The 17,728-nt window shown below is 35.0% G+C and overlaps 1 protein-coding gene across 2 annotated transcripts in view; it reads left to right on the forward strand.

Moving 5' to 3' along the window:
• Window positions 1-17,728, forward strand: part of USP9X (ubiquitin specific peptidase 9 X-linked) — a 74,872-nt gene that overhangs the window by 27,727 nt on the left and 29,417 nt on the right. For both annotated transcript variants that reach the window (XM_072027740.1, XM_072027741.1), the window contains exons 14-24: window positions 3,163-3,250; window positions 4,514-4,856; window positions 6,486-6,581; window positions 8,540-8,751; window positions 10,421-10,661; window positions 10,859-11,008; window positions 11,113-11,233; window positions 11,660-11,790; window positions 12,054-12,332; window positions 13,056-13,181; window positions 15,730-15,855. In XM_072027740.1, coding sequence (XP_071883841.1) covers window positions 3,163-3,250; window positions 4,514-4,856; window positions 6,486-6,581; window positions 8,540-8,751; window positions 10,421-10,661; window positions 10,859-11,008; window positions 11,113-11,233; window positions 11,660-11,790; window positions 12,054-12,332; window positions 13,056-13,181; window positions 15,730-15,855 — 1,913 coding nt within the window. The remainder of the gene's footprint in view (window positions 1-3,162; window positions 3,251-4,513; window positions 4,857-6,485; window positions 6,582-8,539; window positions 8,752-10,420; window positions 10,662-10,858; window positions 11,009-11,112; window positions 11,234-11,659; window positions 11,791-12,053; window positions 12,333-13,055; window positions 13,182-15,729; window positions 15,856-17,728) is intronic.

The following is a 17,728-nucleotide window of genomic DNA, read 5'->3' on the forward strand; positions in this document are numbered from 1 at the left end:
TACTTTAATTTTTTTCCTTAACTTTGCAAACACCAGATTGACATATAGTGTAATTTATTGAGTACAGTAGGTTAGATGTTCTTAATTTTACACTTCTTTTAGGTTTCTTGATTGTTTCTTGATTTCTTTTGCTGTTCAGCTCTTACCATCTTTGCAGATCATCTTTCAGTCCATTAAGTTCTATACATAGTGTAGAAGCCTAAGATGTAAAGCTTGCCACTTGTATTTTTTTTTTCCTCCTTTCTGCTGCTTTTTTGTTCAGTGATAAGTTGTATCTTAGCTCATAGTTCCATCTTTTTGACTATGGATCGAAGATCTTTTCAAATCTTGAGTGGATTGATAGCCAATTCTCCTTCATCTTCTGTTTCCTAATGAAATTTAAAAGTCCAAATCTCTTAATGTAATTATTTAGAGAAATTTTGCCATATAATCTCTTATATGTGTTTATCATTAATTATACATTAACTTTCAACCATTTTTTGATCTGTAGTTTCTCTGGTCATTTGTTCTTCAGCATAGAAAAAAACCTTGAAGATCACGGTTGGGCTTGCTGTGAGATAGATGCATTGTTAGAAAGTGAATAGGAGAGAGATAGAAACAAGCTGAGACAGCGAATAGATTCAATTTTTGTAGTTCAGCATTTTTCAGAAATCATAAGTACACTCAGATTGGCTTTGGACAACTGACTGATCTTGAATACTTGAATTCTTCTATCACTGCCATTCTTGATACTTGTGTCTGTGAATTAACATATGTACACACACACACACACACGCACATCTTGAATACTTGAATTCTTCTATCACTGCCATTCTTGATACTTGTGTCTGTGAATTAACATATGTACACACACACACACACACACACCTTGAATACTTGAATTCTTCTATCACTGCCATTCTTGATACTTGTGTCTGTGAATTAACATATGTACACACACACACACACACACACACATCTTGAATACTTGAATTCTTCTATCACTGCCATTCTTGATACTTGTGTCTGTGAATTAACATATGTACACACACACGCACACACACACATCTTGAATACTTGAATTCTTCTATCACTGCCATTCTTGATACTTGTGTCTGTGAATTAACATATGTACACACACACGCACACACACACATCTTGAATACTTGAATTCTTCTATCACTGCCATTCTTGATACTTGTGTCTGTGAATTAACATGTGTACACACACACACACACACACACACACACATCTTGAATACTTGAATTCTTCTATCACTGCCATTCTTGATACTTGTGTCTGTGAATTAACATATGTTCACACACACACACACACACACACACACACACAAAAAGCCCTGACAGTTGGCCTCCACCCCCAAATAAAAATAAAATAACCACCAAAAAGCTACCCGACATTTGAAGGTGACTAGTTATATTTTCTCTGCAATTTACTGATCTGCCTTCATTTCCTCTGTCGGTCCCACAGCATATTCTTTAAGTTTCCTACATCTAATACTTAAGTATTGTTTGGTTTGCTAGTTTTATATACTTTCTTCAGGGATCTCTTCATAATTGCCCGTTTATGCTGACTTCATTAAGATTAAGATTTAAATTTCTGAAGGATTTCTGGTGGCTATGTCTCCACTTTCCTAGACATTATCAATTATCTGCTAGTTTTCTGATTTGCCTTTTATAAAATACTTTAAACTAACATACTTTTTGCCTATTGTACGTAGAGTGCAGTATTTATGACATTTTTTTCCCTTAATTTTGAAACACTTGGTGCACTTCAATTGTTAGACTTGTATCAAGAAAGGAAATAAATACAATAGGAAATACTGATTTATTTTTCAGTTCTGAAGATCAGTTTTATCATGAGTGGATGCTATCATGATGCAGTCTTCCACAAGTGGGTCATCTTAGCTAAACGTAATCTTATAACTCTTGCAAATAAGTAATACAGTAATAATTAGTTTATAACGGAGCTGTAATGCAACATGCCATGATGAAATATTTCCTACTAGTACATGTCAAGTACCAGAGTCCTGGTTATAATAGAAATACATAACAAAGAAGTGTTTCCTGTTGTGAAGAATTCCAAAACACACAAAGGTCCAATGATGGCTAATTTATTGCTAGCAATTGTTATCTTAATTGCTGAACAAATGGAATATTTTTCTGAATTTGAATTAATTTAATGGTTTTTTAAATCATTCCTCTGAAGAGGGGGGTTACTTCTGTATACAGTCATGTTTTAACAATAAATCCAGATGAGGATCCTCAAGCTCTGGAAATAAAACTAGTTCTCGATGTAGCTGTTTTCTTCTGTTTTCACGAGGAATTAAAGAAAATCATTACATTAACAAGTTATTTTAGAGACACCTAGATTGTATCTCTTGGGGGGGTTAGAAATCACAACAATGTGTTTGTGTGAAACAAACAACTGTTTGCTAAACAGTATTATGCATAGATTTGACAAATTGCAGATAAGAGTTTGATTGATTGCCTTATTTTTATATTGCACAACATTTTCTGTTTCAAGCTTGTCAGTATTACAGGAATTTGTTTTTGTACTTGCAAGCTTGCAGTAAGTAAGCTTGTCATATACTTTATTCCTCTACGTGTTATCATGTATATAGCTACTTAGAAAGGTGTTAAGGAGCTGGAGCTGTGGGTTCCTGTGGGGAGAAGAAACCCTAGAAATGTAAAAACAAGTTATGGAGAAAGATGTTCTGTAATGAAATTAGAGCATCCTTAGGAAAAAAAAAATAAATAGGATAATCTGAATGATATGCTTGATATGCTTTTATTTTAACTGACTTACTTCCCAAAGAAAATGTGTTTAACTGAGGAAGAAGTAATTTGAATAAGTAGGACGAAGTTTCTTCATTATTCTGTAATAGTTTCATTATACTGTATGATGAGCACATGTATCTGTACATAAGTATTCATGGATGTGATAAGAGCCCTCAGCAATCTTTGCCTATACCCATTTTAATTTAGAATGTAGTATTAACTGTTAGGAGGCTGCTGAAAATGATTTTCATAATCCTTCCTGAAAATTTATTGTCCCTTGGTATTAATTATGTTTTGGCTATCAAGTTTTCAAATACATCCTGCCCTTTAGAGTCAGCATGCCTTCTCAGTGTGTATTGTCTAATACAACTTTTTATATTTGCAGAGCATGGTGAATATGATCCACAAACTGTAAGACCAGGAAGCAGATACAGTCATGTGCAAGAAGTACAAGAACGACTTAATTTCTTACGGTTAGTTTTGACTTGATCATTTTTTTGACTTCTGTAGGAACAGCTTAAATACTTGAAAGAATAAAAAGTCACACTAGATGTTTTTCTTAACTTTAAGCTGTTGTATTGACTTCTTTCAAAACTCAGATGCAAAAATGCACCAATTGAATGGGTTTTGTTTTGCTTTTGTTTTTCCAGAAAGTTTCTGTGCTAGTATAGGAATAATCAGTTGAAGTTCATTAGCATCTGTGTAATCCGTAACTCTGATTCTGCCCTAAGATATCTATGGGCATTTTCTGTCTGTGTGCAGAGCCCTACTGACTTGAATACAATGTGCACGAGGATACAGCTACATGCATATTAGGATAACGTAGCTGAAATTGTGAAATGCTCCAAGTGAAGATATGCCTGCATGTACTTACTTGAAGTACCATGCCAAATCTCAGTCCATGTTCATAAATACATATGTACTGGTGTCATACACTGATACTAGGTTGTCAGCCTTAGAATGCATTGGAAAAGATTCACACGCAAAAAAAAAGGATGACTTTTTAATACTAACTGTTTGAATAAAATAAAAAAGCAAAGGGTCTCTGCTCACAAAAGAGCTTCGGTATATTGATGCTGTTCAGGTGCAGACTCAAAGCTTTTTCTTGCTTGGTTTTAACTTTGTTAAGACTAGTAAAAATATTTTTAAGAACTTTCATTATCCTTTGTTTTTCTTGAATCACACTTAGTGTTAACCTTCATAATGGAAGTTTTTAATAGTTCTTTAATAATAATTTACCACAAATCAAGTGGTAAATTCTTTTTAGTTTTGACTTATGCTTCTAGTTCTATTCTATAGAATCGATCCCTTATTTTGTGGTTTTGCTAAAGTGTAATTGTGAATGACTGCAGAAGTGATTTAATCTCTTACGTTGTGACCTGGCTTCAAAATGAATTGTTTGCCTTAGGAGATGTGCATTTATATGTATTATTTATACAGTGCTTGGTATTTTAGTGTAAAACATTTTTTGCCTAATTTTATTCCTTTTTTGTTTGAAATATTATGTTCTGACGGCTACGAACTTTTACCAGGAAATCATGGGGCTAACTATGAGAGGACTGATGATGTAAATATAGTTTTCAGGACTGTACTTAGATGATTGAGTGTGTTTGTGGGTGTGTGTATATATACGTATATAAAATGCATATTCAACTCTTTGCTTGTATTTCTTGCTGAATTGTAACTGTAGATGTCAACTAGACAGTGTTGTTAATTGTCTCTTTGTTTTGCTCAAGATTTTTATTGAAGGATGGTCAGCTGTGGCTCTGTGCCCCTCAGGCGAAGCAAATATGGAAGTGTTTAGCTGAAAATGCGGTTTATCTTTGTGATCGCGAAGCCTGTTTTAAATGGTATTCCAAACTAATGGGGGATGAACCAGACTTAGACCCTGACATTAATAAGGACTTCTTTGAAAATAATGTGCTTCAGCTGGATCCTTCCCTATTAACAGAAAATGGAATGAAATGTTTTGAACGTTTCTTCAAAGCTGTGAACTGTCGAGAAGGGAAGCTAGTAGCAAAGAGACGAGCCTATATGATGGATGATCTGGAATTAATAGGATTAGACTACCTTTGGAGGGTAAGTTAATGGGAGGAAATAGCTGAAAAGTTAACCATTAATTCCTTCTCAATCTTTTTCTTTAAATATTTTAAGAATATGTAATTTATTACTTACAGACTAGAATTACAAAAAGCATCCTTTTCCATTTAAGTACATAGGTATTGACTCTGCTGTCTTTCCAGCAGGTAAGTCAGTAGCTTTGCAGACTAATCTATGGACTTGACAATTTAATGGGAATTTATTTGAAACATCAAGTATATTTATGTGTGCATATGAAATCAAAAATTTGTCTGTATCGTTTAGGAAGAATCATTCATGGTCTGTAGGTCTCTCTCCCTGTGTACGCACACAATTCGTTTTATGGACTCCATAAGTCTTCATAAGCTTACTCATGTTATTCCTTCCAGTATGGTAAACTGGAGTGATTCCAGATGAGACCAAATGATGACTGGTTTGATTCCTCTTGTATCCACAGCCTTTTGCCTAAACATGGTTATAGCTTTTCGATGGAAGCATTATAACTTATAAAAGTGCTCTTAAGGTTGCCAAATCCAGTAGTGAAAAACATCAGTATCCAATTTAATGTTTAGTTTTTCAGTCTTTCTAGTTTTGAAGAGCCGCGTAGAACCCACAGTAGTACGCTGCGGCATGGTTGTTGTGACTGTGTTTTGGACAACACGCTGTGTGTAAAGCAGGAGTCTTCAGTAGTTTTGGTTGTGGCTTGCTGAAGGGTTAGATGTTTTAATCATCATGGTAACAGTTAAAACTAAAGTAGATTGGGATTTTTATACAAGTAAATTTTCACACGGTAGTTGAGTACAAAGTGCCCACGTAATGCTAGACACAATGCTAGTGCATGTTAGTTGTGGGAATCAACCTAATTGGATCTGCCCCGCCGTTTGGCAGCATGACAACTCATGACACATCAGCCCAGTATCCTGCAGAGGTTGCCTGTAGGGGCTGCTTTCAGTGTCCATGAAGATGTGGTAGATATTAATGGAAATCTGGATTATCAGAAAAATAACTCATTCCCCTATACCTCTCCCACCCAGCCGTGGTCATTTGAAATACTTGAAAATTCTGGTTTTAGATCTTTAATACGGGTTGTTTAAGCATCTCAAGGTACATGTTTTATAATGCTGTTCTTAATATCATAGTTCAAATGCCCAGATATCCTAAAGGAATACTAATACAGAGTTTGCAAGTTTGGTATGTCTGGCTCATTTAAGAATATTGTTCAAGAATACAGTCAAGAATGCGTTCAAGAATACGGTCAAATATATGTTACTTGAAGACAGACTTGAATGCTAATATTTTAAGAAGTTGTCTTATTCTCTTACATAAAAATGGAAATGTAATGTGAAGGTGAATATATAAACACTACTTCCATTGCGTTTATGAAACATCAGCTATTTTTTCTAGCTATAAACTCCCTTTAAATACTTAATTTTTAATTTTGACTCTTACACAATTAACTAGTATAATTTGTATCAGTTGTATGTAACTAAGCATTTTTGCTACTTCCGCCTTATAAATTAGACTTACTATTGTGTCAAGATATTTGTACTTAGTTGTTTTTAAATTTTATGCCATAAAGTTATAACGTGCTCTAATACATTTTGTTTGTTTGTTTTTTAATTACACAAGGTTGTGATTCAGGGAAATGATGACATCGCAAACAGAGCAATAGATCTTCTTAAAGAGATCTATACTAATCTTGGCCCAAGGTTACAAGTTAATCAGGTAAAAATAACAAATCACAATGTGATAGAAAAACAGTAGTAAAATTCAGTTCAGTGTTACTATAATCCTTGAAAGCATTGAAATTGGGGGTGGTTTCCTTGTTTTAAAGAGTATACTTTTGAGTCCAGTTGTCAGATGTGGAATTAAGAGAATTTTCTGGTATGTATGGGCTGAGCTCTGATAAATCTTTTGCATTAAATTGATCTGTTGTATTTGCGCTTTCTACTTGCAGAACAGCTCATATCATATACTTAAGAAAACTGTCTATTAAACTTCCAGTTGTAGTACTTGCACCAGTATGGCTGGCTCTGTTGAGTGTTGTCACAGCTAATGTAATAGCTTTTGTCCTGTCCCTTAAAAAGGATCACAGTGTTCCGCATAATCGTCAGGCTGAGCTCTAGCAAATCAGATATTTTCTCCCTACATTAATTTTTGCAGGGAGATGCATTTCAGTGAACAGAGAGAGAACATAATGAGTTTCTGAAAGGTCAAGGGAAGTAAAGTCTTGGGATTTCTCAAATTTGAGGGCGGAATATTGTCCTCCAGGCAAACTCCAGTTGATATTTTGCCAGTTTTACTTAAGACTCTCATTCTCTTAGTTATTCTCAAAAAAAAAAAAAAAAAAATTACAGACTTCTAAACTGCCAGTTTGGTAGCTAGATCACAGCTGCAGTAGGTGGTACACTTACAGCCATGCAAGCTACATCTTACTGTAGTGGCTGGACTTAGTAAGCATGCATGGATCTGTTTTGCAAGTGGTTACATCTGACACTTCCAGGAAGCGTTAGATTTGCTTAACATACGTGCAAGTATTGGGCTTCAGTGTGCTGGTAGTTCCTCTGATTCTGAGCCACTATCAAGAGAAGTGGCTAGTGGATTGGGTTTCTTGCCACAGAATCATAGAACAGCTCAGGTTGGAAGGAACTTTAAAGAGCACCTAGTTCCACCCCCTGCCATGGGCAGGGACACCTCCCACCAGCCCAGGCTGCCCAAAGCCCCATCCAGCCTGGCCTTGAGCACCTCCAGGGATGGGGCAGCCACAGCTTCTCTGGGCAGCCTGTGCCAGTGCTTCACCGTCCTCCGACTAAAAATTTTCTCCTTATATCTAGTCAAAATCTATCCTCTCTTAGTTTAAAGCCATTACCCCTTGTCCTATCACTACACCCCCAACAAAGAGTCCCTCCCCAGCTTTCCTGTAGGCCCCCTCTAGGTACTGGAAGGATACTATAAGTCTTCCCAGAGCCTTCTCTTCCCTGGACTGAACAACCTCAGCTCCCTCACCCTGTCTTCATAGGAGAAGTGCTCCAGACTTTTTGTCATCCTCGTGGTCCTCCTGTAGCTATGACTTAATATAGTCTGCAGTGGAAGCATTTTCTTATACCTGGAGACTTCAGACCTTTTATGATGATACTATAGGTTGTATGCAAGTCTAGGTCAGGCACAAGGTGATGCTAAGAATCTGGCAGAAGGAAAAGATGTGCTGCAGCTGCCACTGTATTTACTGTAGCTTAAAGTCCATTTATGCAGAAAAATAGGCTATTTGGAACTAGGCTGTGAGATATAAATAAATAAATAAAAATTTGGTGTTCTCTAGCTCTGTGTTCACTCTTAGTGTAAAGAAAGTTAGCCTGTCCTAGACTGTCATCTCAGGATTCTTCAATGAAGTCTGAGTTACTGAATAAGAGGAAGTCCAATTTAGTATTCTCTGTGCAAACTTCCACTTTTCCTATTGAAGTGCAGGTTTGCTCTCTACAGTTACAGCTACTGATGACCCGTGCAAGGTTTTTGAAGTACGTGCTAAATTAGAGCTCATTTGCTATGCGAGCTTATTCTAACACTGAATAAAACTGCTTTATGGAGCAACTTAGCGGGTTTTTATTTCTACCATTTGATTATCCAGCTGAATGATGTTATTTAGCATTTGTTGTAAATACGCCATTTTTTTTTAATGTAAATAGGTAGTGATTCATGAAGACTTCATTCAGTCCTGTTTCGATCGTCTCAAAGCCTCCTATGATACGTTATGTGTGTTGGATGGAGATAAAGACAGTATTAATTGTGCAAGACAAGAAGCAATACGAATGGTCAGAGTGTTGACTGTTTTAAGAGAGTATATAAATGAATGTGACAGTGATTACCATGAAGAGAGAACTATCCTACCTATGTCAAGGTATGTGGGAAAATGCACTTTTATGATTTTGATAGTTCTGTTAACTAAAGTATTACTAACATCCTTGATTTTCTATTGTGAAAGGTTTCTGTTCATAGGTTGTATTTATGGAATTTCAAAATTCTGTTTTCTCTGTCTCTTTTATCCCTGTATTCTCTATCTATAGTTTTAATTCCTTTTTCTGAAGGAACTGATATTCTGCTGTACATGAAAGGAACAAGAGACCTGAGAATAACCTTGTTTCTGTTGCTCTAGAACTGGCACAGTGTACCGTGTGGCTAGTTTGTTTTGGATGTATTTCCTTTTTTCAAATAGTTACTTAAAAGTAATAACATTCTTTACGTTAGCATGGGCAAACCCTCTTTGTTTTTCATAGTCCTTTCATATTAAAAACATGTTGCCGGTGTGTGTCTTATTCCTCAGGAGTTGTTTAGAGATGTTGATCTTACTTGGCAAGCTTAGATTTAGTACTATCTCTAAATGAAATATTCTCTACATTCCCCATAAAAAGGGAAAGAGGAGAAATGATACTTAAAAGTGCATTTATTTTCTGTATACCTTCATTCTTCTGTTTGTAATGTTAAGCCTTGGGTAAAAACTTGAACTCGAGCTGCTCCTTCTTTAACTCTTTCTTCAGTACAAAGAAAAGGGAAGCACTTAAATCCAACATTGTGTAGATTTTTTCATAAAGAAAATAATAACTTTCATCAGATAGGAAAGCAGAAAAGAAGAATGCTATCTGTTGCAATGTTAGTAGCTGCTGCATGTGGGAAGAAATTCTGAAAAAGAAATACGAAATATGTTGAGTATATGGATTTATGATGCAGTTAATGTATATTTTTAGTAATGATTAGGGGTTGCTGCCCTCTTCTTATATTAAATGCACTCTTTGTCAGGAAAACTGAAGAGATTCTGTTTCTTCGTGATGTGGCAGTAATTATAGTGCTCGTCCAGCATTTTTATTGTATATATTGATTGCAAGCTCATCTTGTATATGCAGGCACTTAGTTATTTAGACTTTTTCACAGGTGTTGTTAGCAAGAAGCTTTTATGAGGATTTTTTGCCTTGTTTTGTTGTATGGGATTAGTTTTTGGGGGTTATCTAGACACATCTTTCCTAGTATGTGCCCTGCTAATGTGCAAAGTGTAGTCACTGCTACTGTGAAAATGTTTCTTCCCTTTTTTTTTTCTGTTCTAATTTTCAATAGCATTGGGATTTTAAAAGTAGAATTACAGTATAAAACTTTTTAACAGCTTTTGACAGAAGGCATTGGTGACCTGATGGCTTTTCCTCATCATAGCATATTTTAAAACTGGTTTATGTTACTAAAAGAGTAAAACATAGTTGCCACTTTGATTCAGCTTTATTTCCTTTTGATCAGAAAATTGCAAGCAAGAGAAATGATCTAAAACTTTATAAAAGACTTCTTACAGTTCTGTTAGTGTTTATAACCTGACTGTAAAGTTGACCGTTTTAAGGCAGTTGTGCAGCTCCTGAAACTTACCGTGTATGTTAAGTTTGCATGATTGCTGGTGCCTTCACAAAATAATGTTATGCTGGAGTATATCACCATATATAAAGATTTGATGAAATACAAAATAACAGCAGGAAAAATTAATGTATTTCATGAGGGCAAAAAAAAACTTTATCTGGTTTGTTTATTTTCAGAGCTTTCCGTGGTAAACATATCACACTGGTAGTTCGTTTTCCAAATCAAGGCCGACAGGTGGAAGATTTGGATATTTGGTCTCACACAAATGACACAATTGGCCAAGTACGACGTTGTATTCTCAATCGTATTAAAGCCAACAGTGCACACACAAAAGTAGAACTGTTCATTGGTGGTGAGCTGGTGGATCCTGCAGATGATAGAAAATTAATTGGCCAATTGAATCTCAAAGATAAAACGGTAAGTGTTGCACGTTGATTATTTATTTTGCTTGTCTTTTGTAAATGCTTAAAAATGTCATGTATGGAGATCACTTACTCTTTTGAAGCAGATCCATTCCTCCTGGTAGTATGCCACTAACATTCTTTTAGATGTTTATTTAGTAAAGAGCCTTCATTTTTGTGTAATCTTAATAAAGCTGTGATTGTGTTTTGCAGCTAATTACAGCTAAGCTCACACAGATAAATTCTAATATGCCTTCAAGTCCTGATAGTTCTTCTGACTCTTCAACTGGTTCTCCGGGCAACCATGGCAATCACTACAGTGATGGTCCAAACCCAGAAGTTGAAAGCTGTTTGCCTGGAGTGGTAAGCATCTACTGAAGTGATAGTTTAAAAACATTTCTTCCCCTATACTTTGTCCTTAACTAATTATTTTTTTGTGTTTTTCTGTTTAATTTGCTTGTTTCAAGATCATGTCACTGCATCCTCGATACATTTCTTTCCTTTGGCAAGTTGCAGACTTGGGCAGTAGCCTAAATATGCCACCTCTTAGAGATGGAGCACGTGTTCTTATGAAGCTCATGCCACCAGGTAAAACTGAATTTCACCCTGTTTTGTCTTGGTGACTATATTTCTCACTTGTTACATAAAAAAATGTAATCAGGGAAATGTTTTCTGCTTCCTGCTAATTTATTGGTATTGTAATTCATGGCTGTTATGCTAATTAGGGTTGTAAGTGTACTTGCCAAATCAGTTACTTCTTGCCTGTCATGTAAATGTACATAGTTTGTAATTGATGCTGGGATTCAGTCCCACAGTGCCATGAAAATAAAGAGAAGCATTCTATTTTAAAATGATTTTGTGGCACTACTTTAGTAGGATCACGTTTGTACTGACAGAAATCAACAATGCACAACACTTTATAGTCTGTCTGTCTGTAAGTCACATTGGTAACTGTGAATGGTATTTGGTTGTAGCTGTACTACAAAATGTTTATAAATTGTGTTTTTATTGCAGATAACACTACGGTTGAGAAACTAAGAGCTATTTGTTTAGATCATGCAAAACTTGGAGAAAGCAGCCTTAGTCCATCCCTTGACTCTCTTTTCTTTGGTCCTTCTGCCTCACAAGTGCTATATCTAACAGAGGTTTGTGGTGCTTTGCCTTTTCTTTGAAAAATAAAAATCTTCAACTTTTTTTTTTTTTTGACAACCTTTCCTGTAACATTATGGAAACCTAAGATCATACACTGTTTAGTAATGAACAATACCTAATAGTTTACTGGAGTAAACTGGTGCATGGCCAGTACTGTAAAAGCATTGCTTAATAAGTATATCAGGATAGTCTCATGTTTAATCGTCCACATTTGAGCTAGTGCACCCCTGTTAACTCTTCGTGTTTTGTTCTGTAGGTAGTTTATGCCTTGTTAATGCCTGCCAGTGCACCTCTGGGAGAAGATGCCAGTGACTTCCAATACAACTTCTTGAAAAGTGGTGGTTTGCCTCTTGTATTGAGCATGCTGACTAGAAATAACTTCCTGCCAAATGCAGATATGGAAACTCGGAGGGGTGCTTACCTTAATGCTCTAAAAATAGCCAAGTTACTGCTAACAGCAATTGGATATGGCCACGTTCGAGCTGTGGCAGAAGCATGTCAGCCAGTTGTGGAAGGCACAAGTACAATTTCACCGGTAATATGAATCTTCCTTGATGCAAATAGCAACATATTGTGAATTTATATTGTCTGACATGACATCTGTCTATACTCCCTGTTGACAGTCTCTTAAAGCAAGTTGCATGTCAAGAACTCACAGTACTTTCAGATAAAGTTGTGTGAGAAATCTTAAAGAGAGAGAGAGAACAAATCCTGTTTCTTTCTGACTGTAGAAAGTCAGGTGTGAGTTCTACCAGGCTTTATATGTGCTTTTCAAAAGTTCGCATGCTTGTCAGTGCAGCTAACTTCCAGTTTTGAGGTACATCTATCCCATAGATGTGACCTCGGATTCTTTTGGTCTGCTGAGTCTTTTGAAGGGCTTGTGGCTTCCTTTTCAGATCACCTCTATTACATGTCTAAAGTAATAGATTTTGTGCTTATTTAACATGTTAGTTTTTCTACATCTGAATAAATATGGTGTAGGTCAATATTTATTTCTGTTCTCTCATAGTAGGCCTCTGGCATAGAGTCCAAAGCTTAAAATTTGCTGCAGTCCTTTCTGGACAGTTGCTTTCGTGTATTCCACCTTTTTATTTCTTTGAAGTCCTTTCCTGAGTAGCTGCTTCCAAGCAACTTTTCCTTCCAGGATCTTACCTACTACTAGTAAACCCTCCCAAGTAACTTTATATTTTCGTATCTTCTTTCTTTTTTTTTTTCCCCATGTAAAAAAAAAAAAAAAAAAAAAATTACTTTCTTACAGGTAAACCAGGCTACGCATGACCAGGCAGTGGTGCTACAAAATGCCCTACAAAACATTCCTAACCCAACTTCAGAATGCATGCTAAGAAATGTAGCAATACGTCTTGCACAGCAAATATCTGATGAGGTCAGTTAATTCCTTTACGTATCTTTCTTTTTTTTTTCCAGAAGTATCATTTTTTTTATTAAGTGTATAGCTTTGTAATAAATGGAATTTCCTCCTTCAATGTCATAAAATGCTTTAGGTAATGTTTTTATACAGTTAATAAGCTGTTAACTAATTAAAAGTATTTCATGAATTATTTCTATTGAATTATGAAATTCAGAGTCTAATAGTATGAAGAGACTTAAGTGAGCTAGGTGTCACACAAGCTCTTTAATGGGATGATAAATTAGGACTTTAGAAACTCAGTGCAGTAAATTTAAAGAAGCTAGTGGCGTTGAGGTTTGTTTTCAAAAATATTTTTGTGATGTTTTCTTTTATGTTTTGGGTTCTAATATTCTCTTCTTGAAACACAAAAAAACGAGAGGAAATTTTAAATATTAAGCATGGTTTTAAATACTAGAAGATAAGTCTAAAAATCCTTACCAGTGTGGCTTTATATATTGAAACCACTTTAATAATGGAAGTGGAAAAACGAATTGTGGAGATGGGTAAGGTTAAACAGTGTGCTTTGCAAATACAGTACTCTATTTGTATGGTACTTCATGGTGTGACCAACCATACTTGGATTTCGTGTTGAGTAATATTAGTGAAAATATTAGTCAATTCTGCTGAGTTCTGAAGGTGAAGCTATAATCAGATCTTCTGCAGCTTACTCTGTCAACTTGAACTGAGATTTCTCTGTTTCCATTGTGGAAGCAGTGAATGTAATTGTTCAACACTGTACAGAATCACTGCAAAGCTATCTCCAGAATGTTTCTGAGATATCTAAATAAAAGCAGTCTTATTTGATTGTCTTAATGCTGAAAAGTAGACAGTAACTCTTTTATGAACAAAGAGAATTGTCTGAAAAAGCACAATGTACTAGACTGCAAGACTGAACCATCCGTCTTCCATTAGTGGTGGTATTGCATATATAGGTGATTTTATATGTAAAATCAGCCAGTTGAACTCTGATTTAATTAACTTTCTTCCACAGAAGAAGATTCTTTTGAGATGAGGTATGAATAAGGGCCTTTTAAATGATCCTCCCATTTAAAATAGTCCATTTTGGAGGACTTCTAATTAAAACATAATTGCATTTTTTTTCTTTCAACAGGCACATCAAAGCAACAAAATCTGAATATCTTTTACAAGTGGCTAATCAGTGTTGCTGTTTTTGTCTCTAATTTTCTGAAATTATTAAAACCACTGTAGATCTGGATCTCACATATGTTCTAATTTGCCTTTTCTTTTGCTTTTTTGATGGTCAAAGACTCTTCCCTCCTGACATCACAATTAATAAAATAGAAAATAAAATCTGCCATGGTTTCTGTAGGCCAGGCAGAGGACTACAGCAGAGAGAGAAATCTCACCTTTTTTTTTTTAAAAAAAAAAAAAAAAAAAAGGTTTTGGCAGTTCATGATTTTTTAAACTATGATGATGTTAAATTAGAAAATGTTCTTTGTCAATTTTTTCTTGTATTGCTGCTACTGTAGTTTCTTTGCTTGTGACAGGTGAAATACCTATTTTCTTCTAGCTACTGTTAATGTTTAAAAGCAAGAATTCACACTGCTCAGGTCTTCTGATGAGGGTGGCTTATTTGTTAAGCTTTTGGAGTCTCATTAAATGTGACCATTAGAAAAATGAAATTTGAAATTTTTGAAAACTGCCTACCATTTGTTTTTAAAGATTTCCCAATCTTTTGACAGTTCTACTTTCAATATGGACTTGAGTTGATGCAAACTATAAATAATGGCAGTAGTATTTTGGGATTAATTGTGTTGAAATGTGCTGTGACTTAAGTACATCAGTAGAAACTACTGGATGTTAACTCAGACCACATCTAAAATACCAGAGTAATTTTACATTTATAAAATGTGTGATCTGTGTTCTTACTCATTTTAAACCCTGTATAATTTGAATTCAGAAGAATCGCTTTATATATTAATGAGGTACTTGGTAGGCTTTAGTTTGTCTACCTGTCAGCTAGCGTGGTAATTAATATCACAGCAAGGGACGAATTCTGAAGTAACTTAAACTTGTTATGTTACGTTACAGGCCTACTGCCTTCCAGATGCATGCTTGTTTTTGTTTTCAACTCAAGGAATTTTTAGCATTGAAGTAAAAAAGCAAAAAATGAAATGTGTTCCACTCATCGCTGAAGTATCCAATAGCCTGTTCTCAAAATCTAGACTTCAATTGGTAGCTTCTGCTAGTTAGTTATTTATCAAAAATATTCATTTGTAGCATTATGATTTAAGATTGTGATACATTTAAAATACGTGCTACATTATATCAACAAAAAAAATAAAATATTAACTAAGTCAAATACAAATGTTCTTCATATTTAAGGAAGAAATCAGAATGTTATAAATGTTTTAATTTTAAACTTTATAGAAAGTTCATTATTTAGAGAAAGTAGAATCCATGGTAACATTATCTGCAACTGCTTTTTTATGTTACTTATGTTTTTGTTTACTTTGGCTTATTCCTGATGTTGTTTTTTTGTGTGTGTGTGTGTTTTTTTCAGGCTTCAAAATACATACCTGATATCTGTGTTATTAGAGCAGTACAAAAAATTGTCTGGGCATCAGGTTGTGGGTCAGTTCAGCTGGTATTCAGCTCTAATGAGGAAATCAGTAAAATTTATGAAAAGGTAAGACTGTTTTCATTGTGGCTTGATTCTGGTGATGGCTCAAAAAATGCATCTGCTCTGTAAATTGCTATGACATGTTTCCAGTACACTTATGTTCTATACCTAAATAAGCAACACTCATTTTTCTAGCCTTCAAATTAGAAAGGTCTGTTGTACAAAAGTTGATTTAAAGCATATATGCAGTCTGTAACAAGAAACAAGAACTAATTCATCTGAAATTGACACTGGAGCACTGGTAAAACTATGTAAATGCTAATTACATCTTTCTTTTCATTTCATTATGTAGATAGGTAAACCATGGTTTCACACCTGGTTTACATAAGTAGTTTGGAGTTGGGATATTTCATGATGTTATCACATGCTGTGTTTAACCAACGCTACTTATAGTTATGAGAAATAGTAAACTATTTTGAGAGTCATTTAATTTTTTGTTCCTGTTCCCTCAACATCTTGTTTGTCTTATAATATCAATTTTACTACTCATTAATAGTTTCCTGAGAGTAAAAGGGAAAGGAATGTATAAGGAGATCTAATTTTTGGTGTTACTAGTGGTTGTGTTTAGATGATCTGTTAGAGTACATAAGCTTCTGTTGTTACTAGAATGACCATGAAACTAGTTGCCCTCCACACACACTTTTTATTTTGAGGTGATAACTTGCATTTAAAAAGTGGTATGATTAATATGACAGTCCAGATGTGCTCTTCTGTCTGAACATTTGATGTGTATACTAAGAGCAGTAGAGTAGCAGAGAAAATATACTTGACCAAAAGTAAATAAAATCACTTAAACACTTCTTATCCTCCCAACATGCTGACTTACATTACAACTCCTGGTACAGTTGCGAGTATACCTTAAATTGTAGATTTAAATATTGTAAAGTTTATTTCCTACTTGGGTCAGTGATCAAGTTGCTCGAGGGTAATGCAGAAGGATATTGTCTTATTAAGGCTTAATAATACTCTGGTAAGCCATGACTGCTTCTCCTTCACTAACAGCGTTGTAGCAGTTGCTTCTGTTGTTAACATTTTGGACATTCTTGTGTCAGATGTGCCTTATTTACTGTGTGATCCTAGAATCAGGTAATGAGGCATTAGAGAAATAGATTAGGTTTCCCTTGATTTCAGTATCTTTTTTTTATTATTTTTTCCTGTGAAAAATTTCCAGTTAAATTTTGTAAAAATATTTTCCAGCGATTGAAGTCTTAAATGAAATTCAACTGTGCATAGGTCTCAGGAAAGGCTATTCAGAGTTTCATAATACCATTGTTACTGGTCATACTTCAAAGTTGTTTTTTTGTTGTTGTTGGTTTGTGTTGTTTTTTATCAATTCTTGATGCTTATATGAAAAAAAAAAATAAAAGAAAAATGCTTTCTGTTTCTTAAGTCAACCACTAAACTAGATTTATTTTTTTTTTTAACCCTTAAATCGTAAGAGCACTTTAAGTCTATGGGGGAGAGATTTATAATTAAATGCTAGTTCACAAGAAAAAGCGGGCTGAACTTTGAGGAATCATGAATAAGCAGCGCGTCAGTCTGGTTATGTCAACTGTAACTTCTGAAGAATGTTCTCGAGCAATTTAAGAGAACTTCACTGGTGAATTCAACTCTAAAGTCAAGATAATTTATTTTGAGAACACAGATTTTACAGAATTTCTGACTACTGCCTCAGAAAATATGTAATGGCAGTCCTCTTATTAGTGGATTGAGAAGGACTGCATGCAACTTTCTGTCTGTCAGACTGCCATTTCATTATTATCTTAGAGAAGGCCCATAACTTTCTGAAGTACTACTCCAAGTATGCTGTTTCTACAGACAGTCAGCTCCTGTTGTCAGAATATAGAGAAGTACTTTGAGTACAGAATTCACTGTACCT

The sequence above is a fragment of the Anas platyrhynchos genome, chromosome 1, assembly GCF_047663525.1.
Source record: "Anas platyrhynchos isolate ZD024472 breed Pekin duck chromosome 1, IASCAAS_PekinDuck_T2T, whole genome shotgun sequence".
Classification (NCBI taxonomy): Eukaryota; Metazoa; Chordata; class Aves; order Anseriformes; family Anatidae; genus Anas; species Anas platyrhynchos.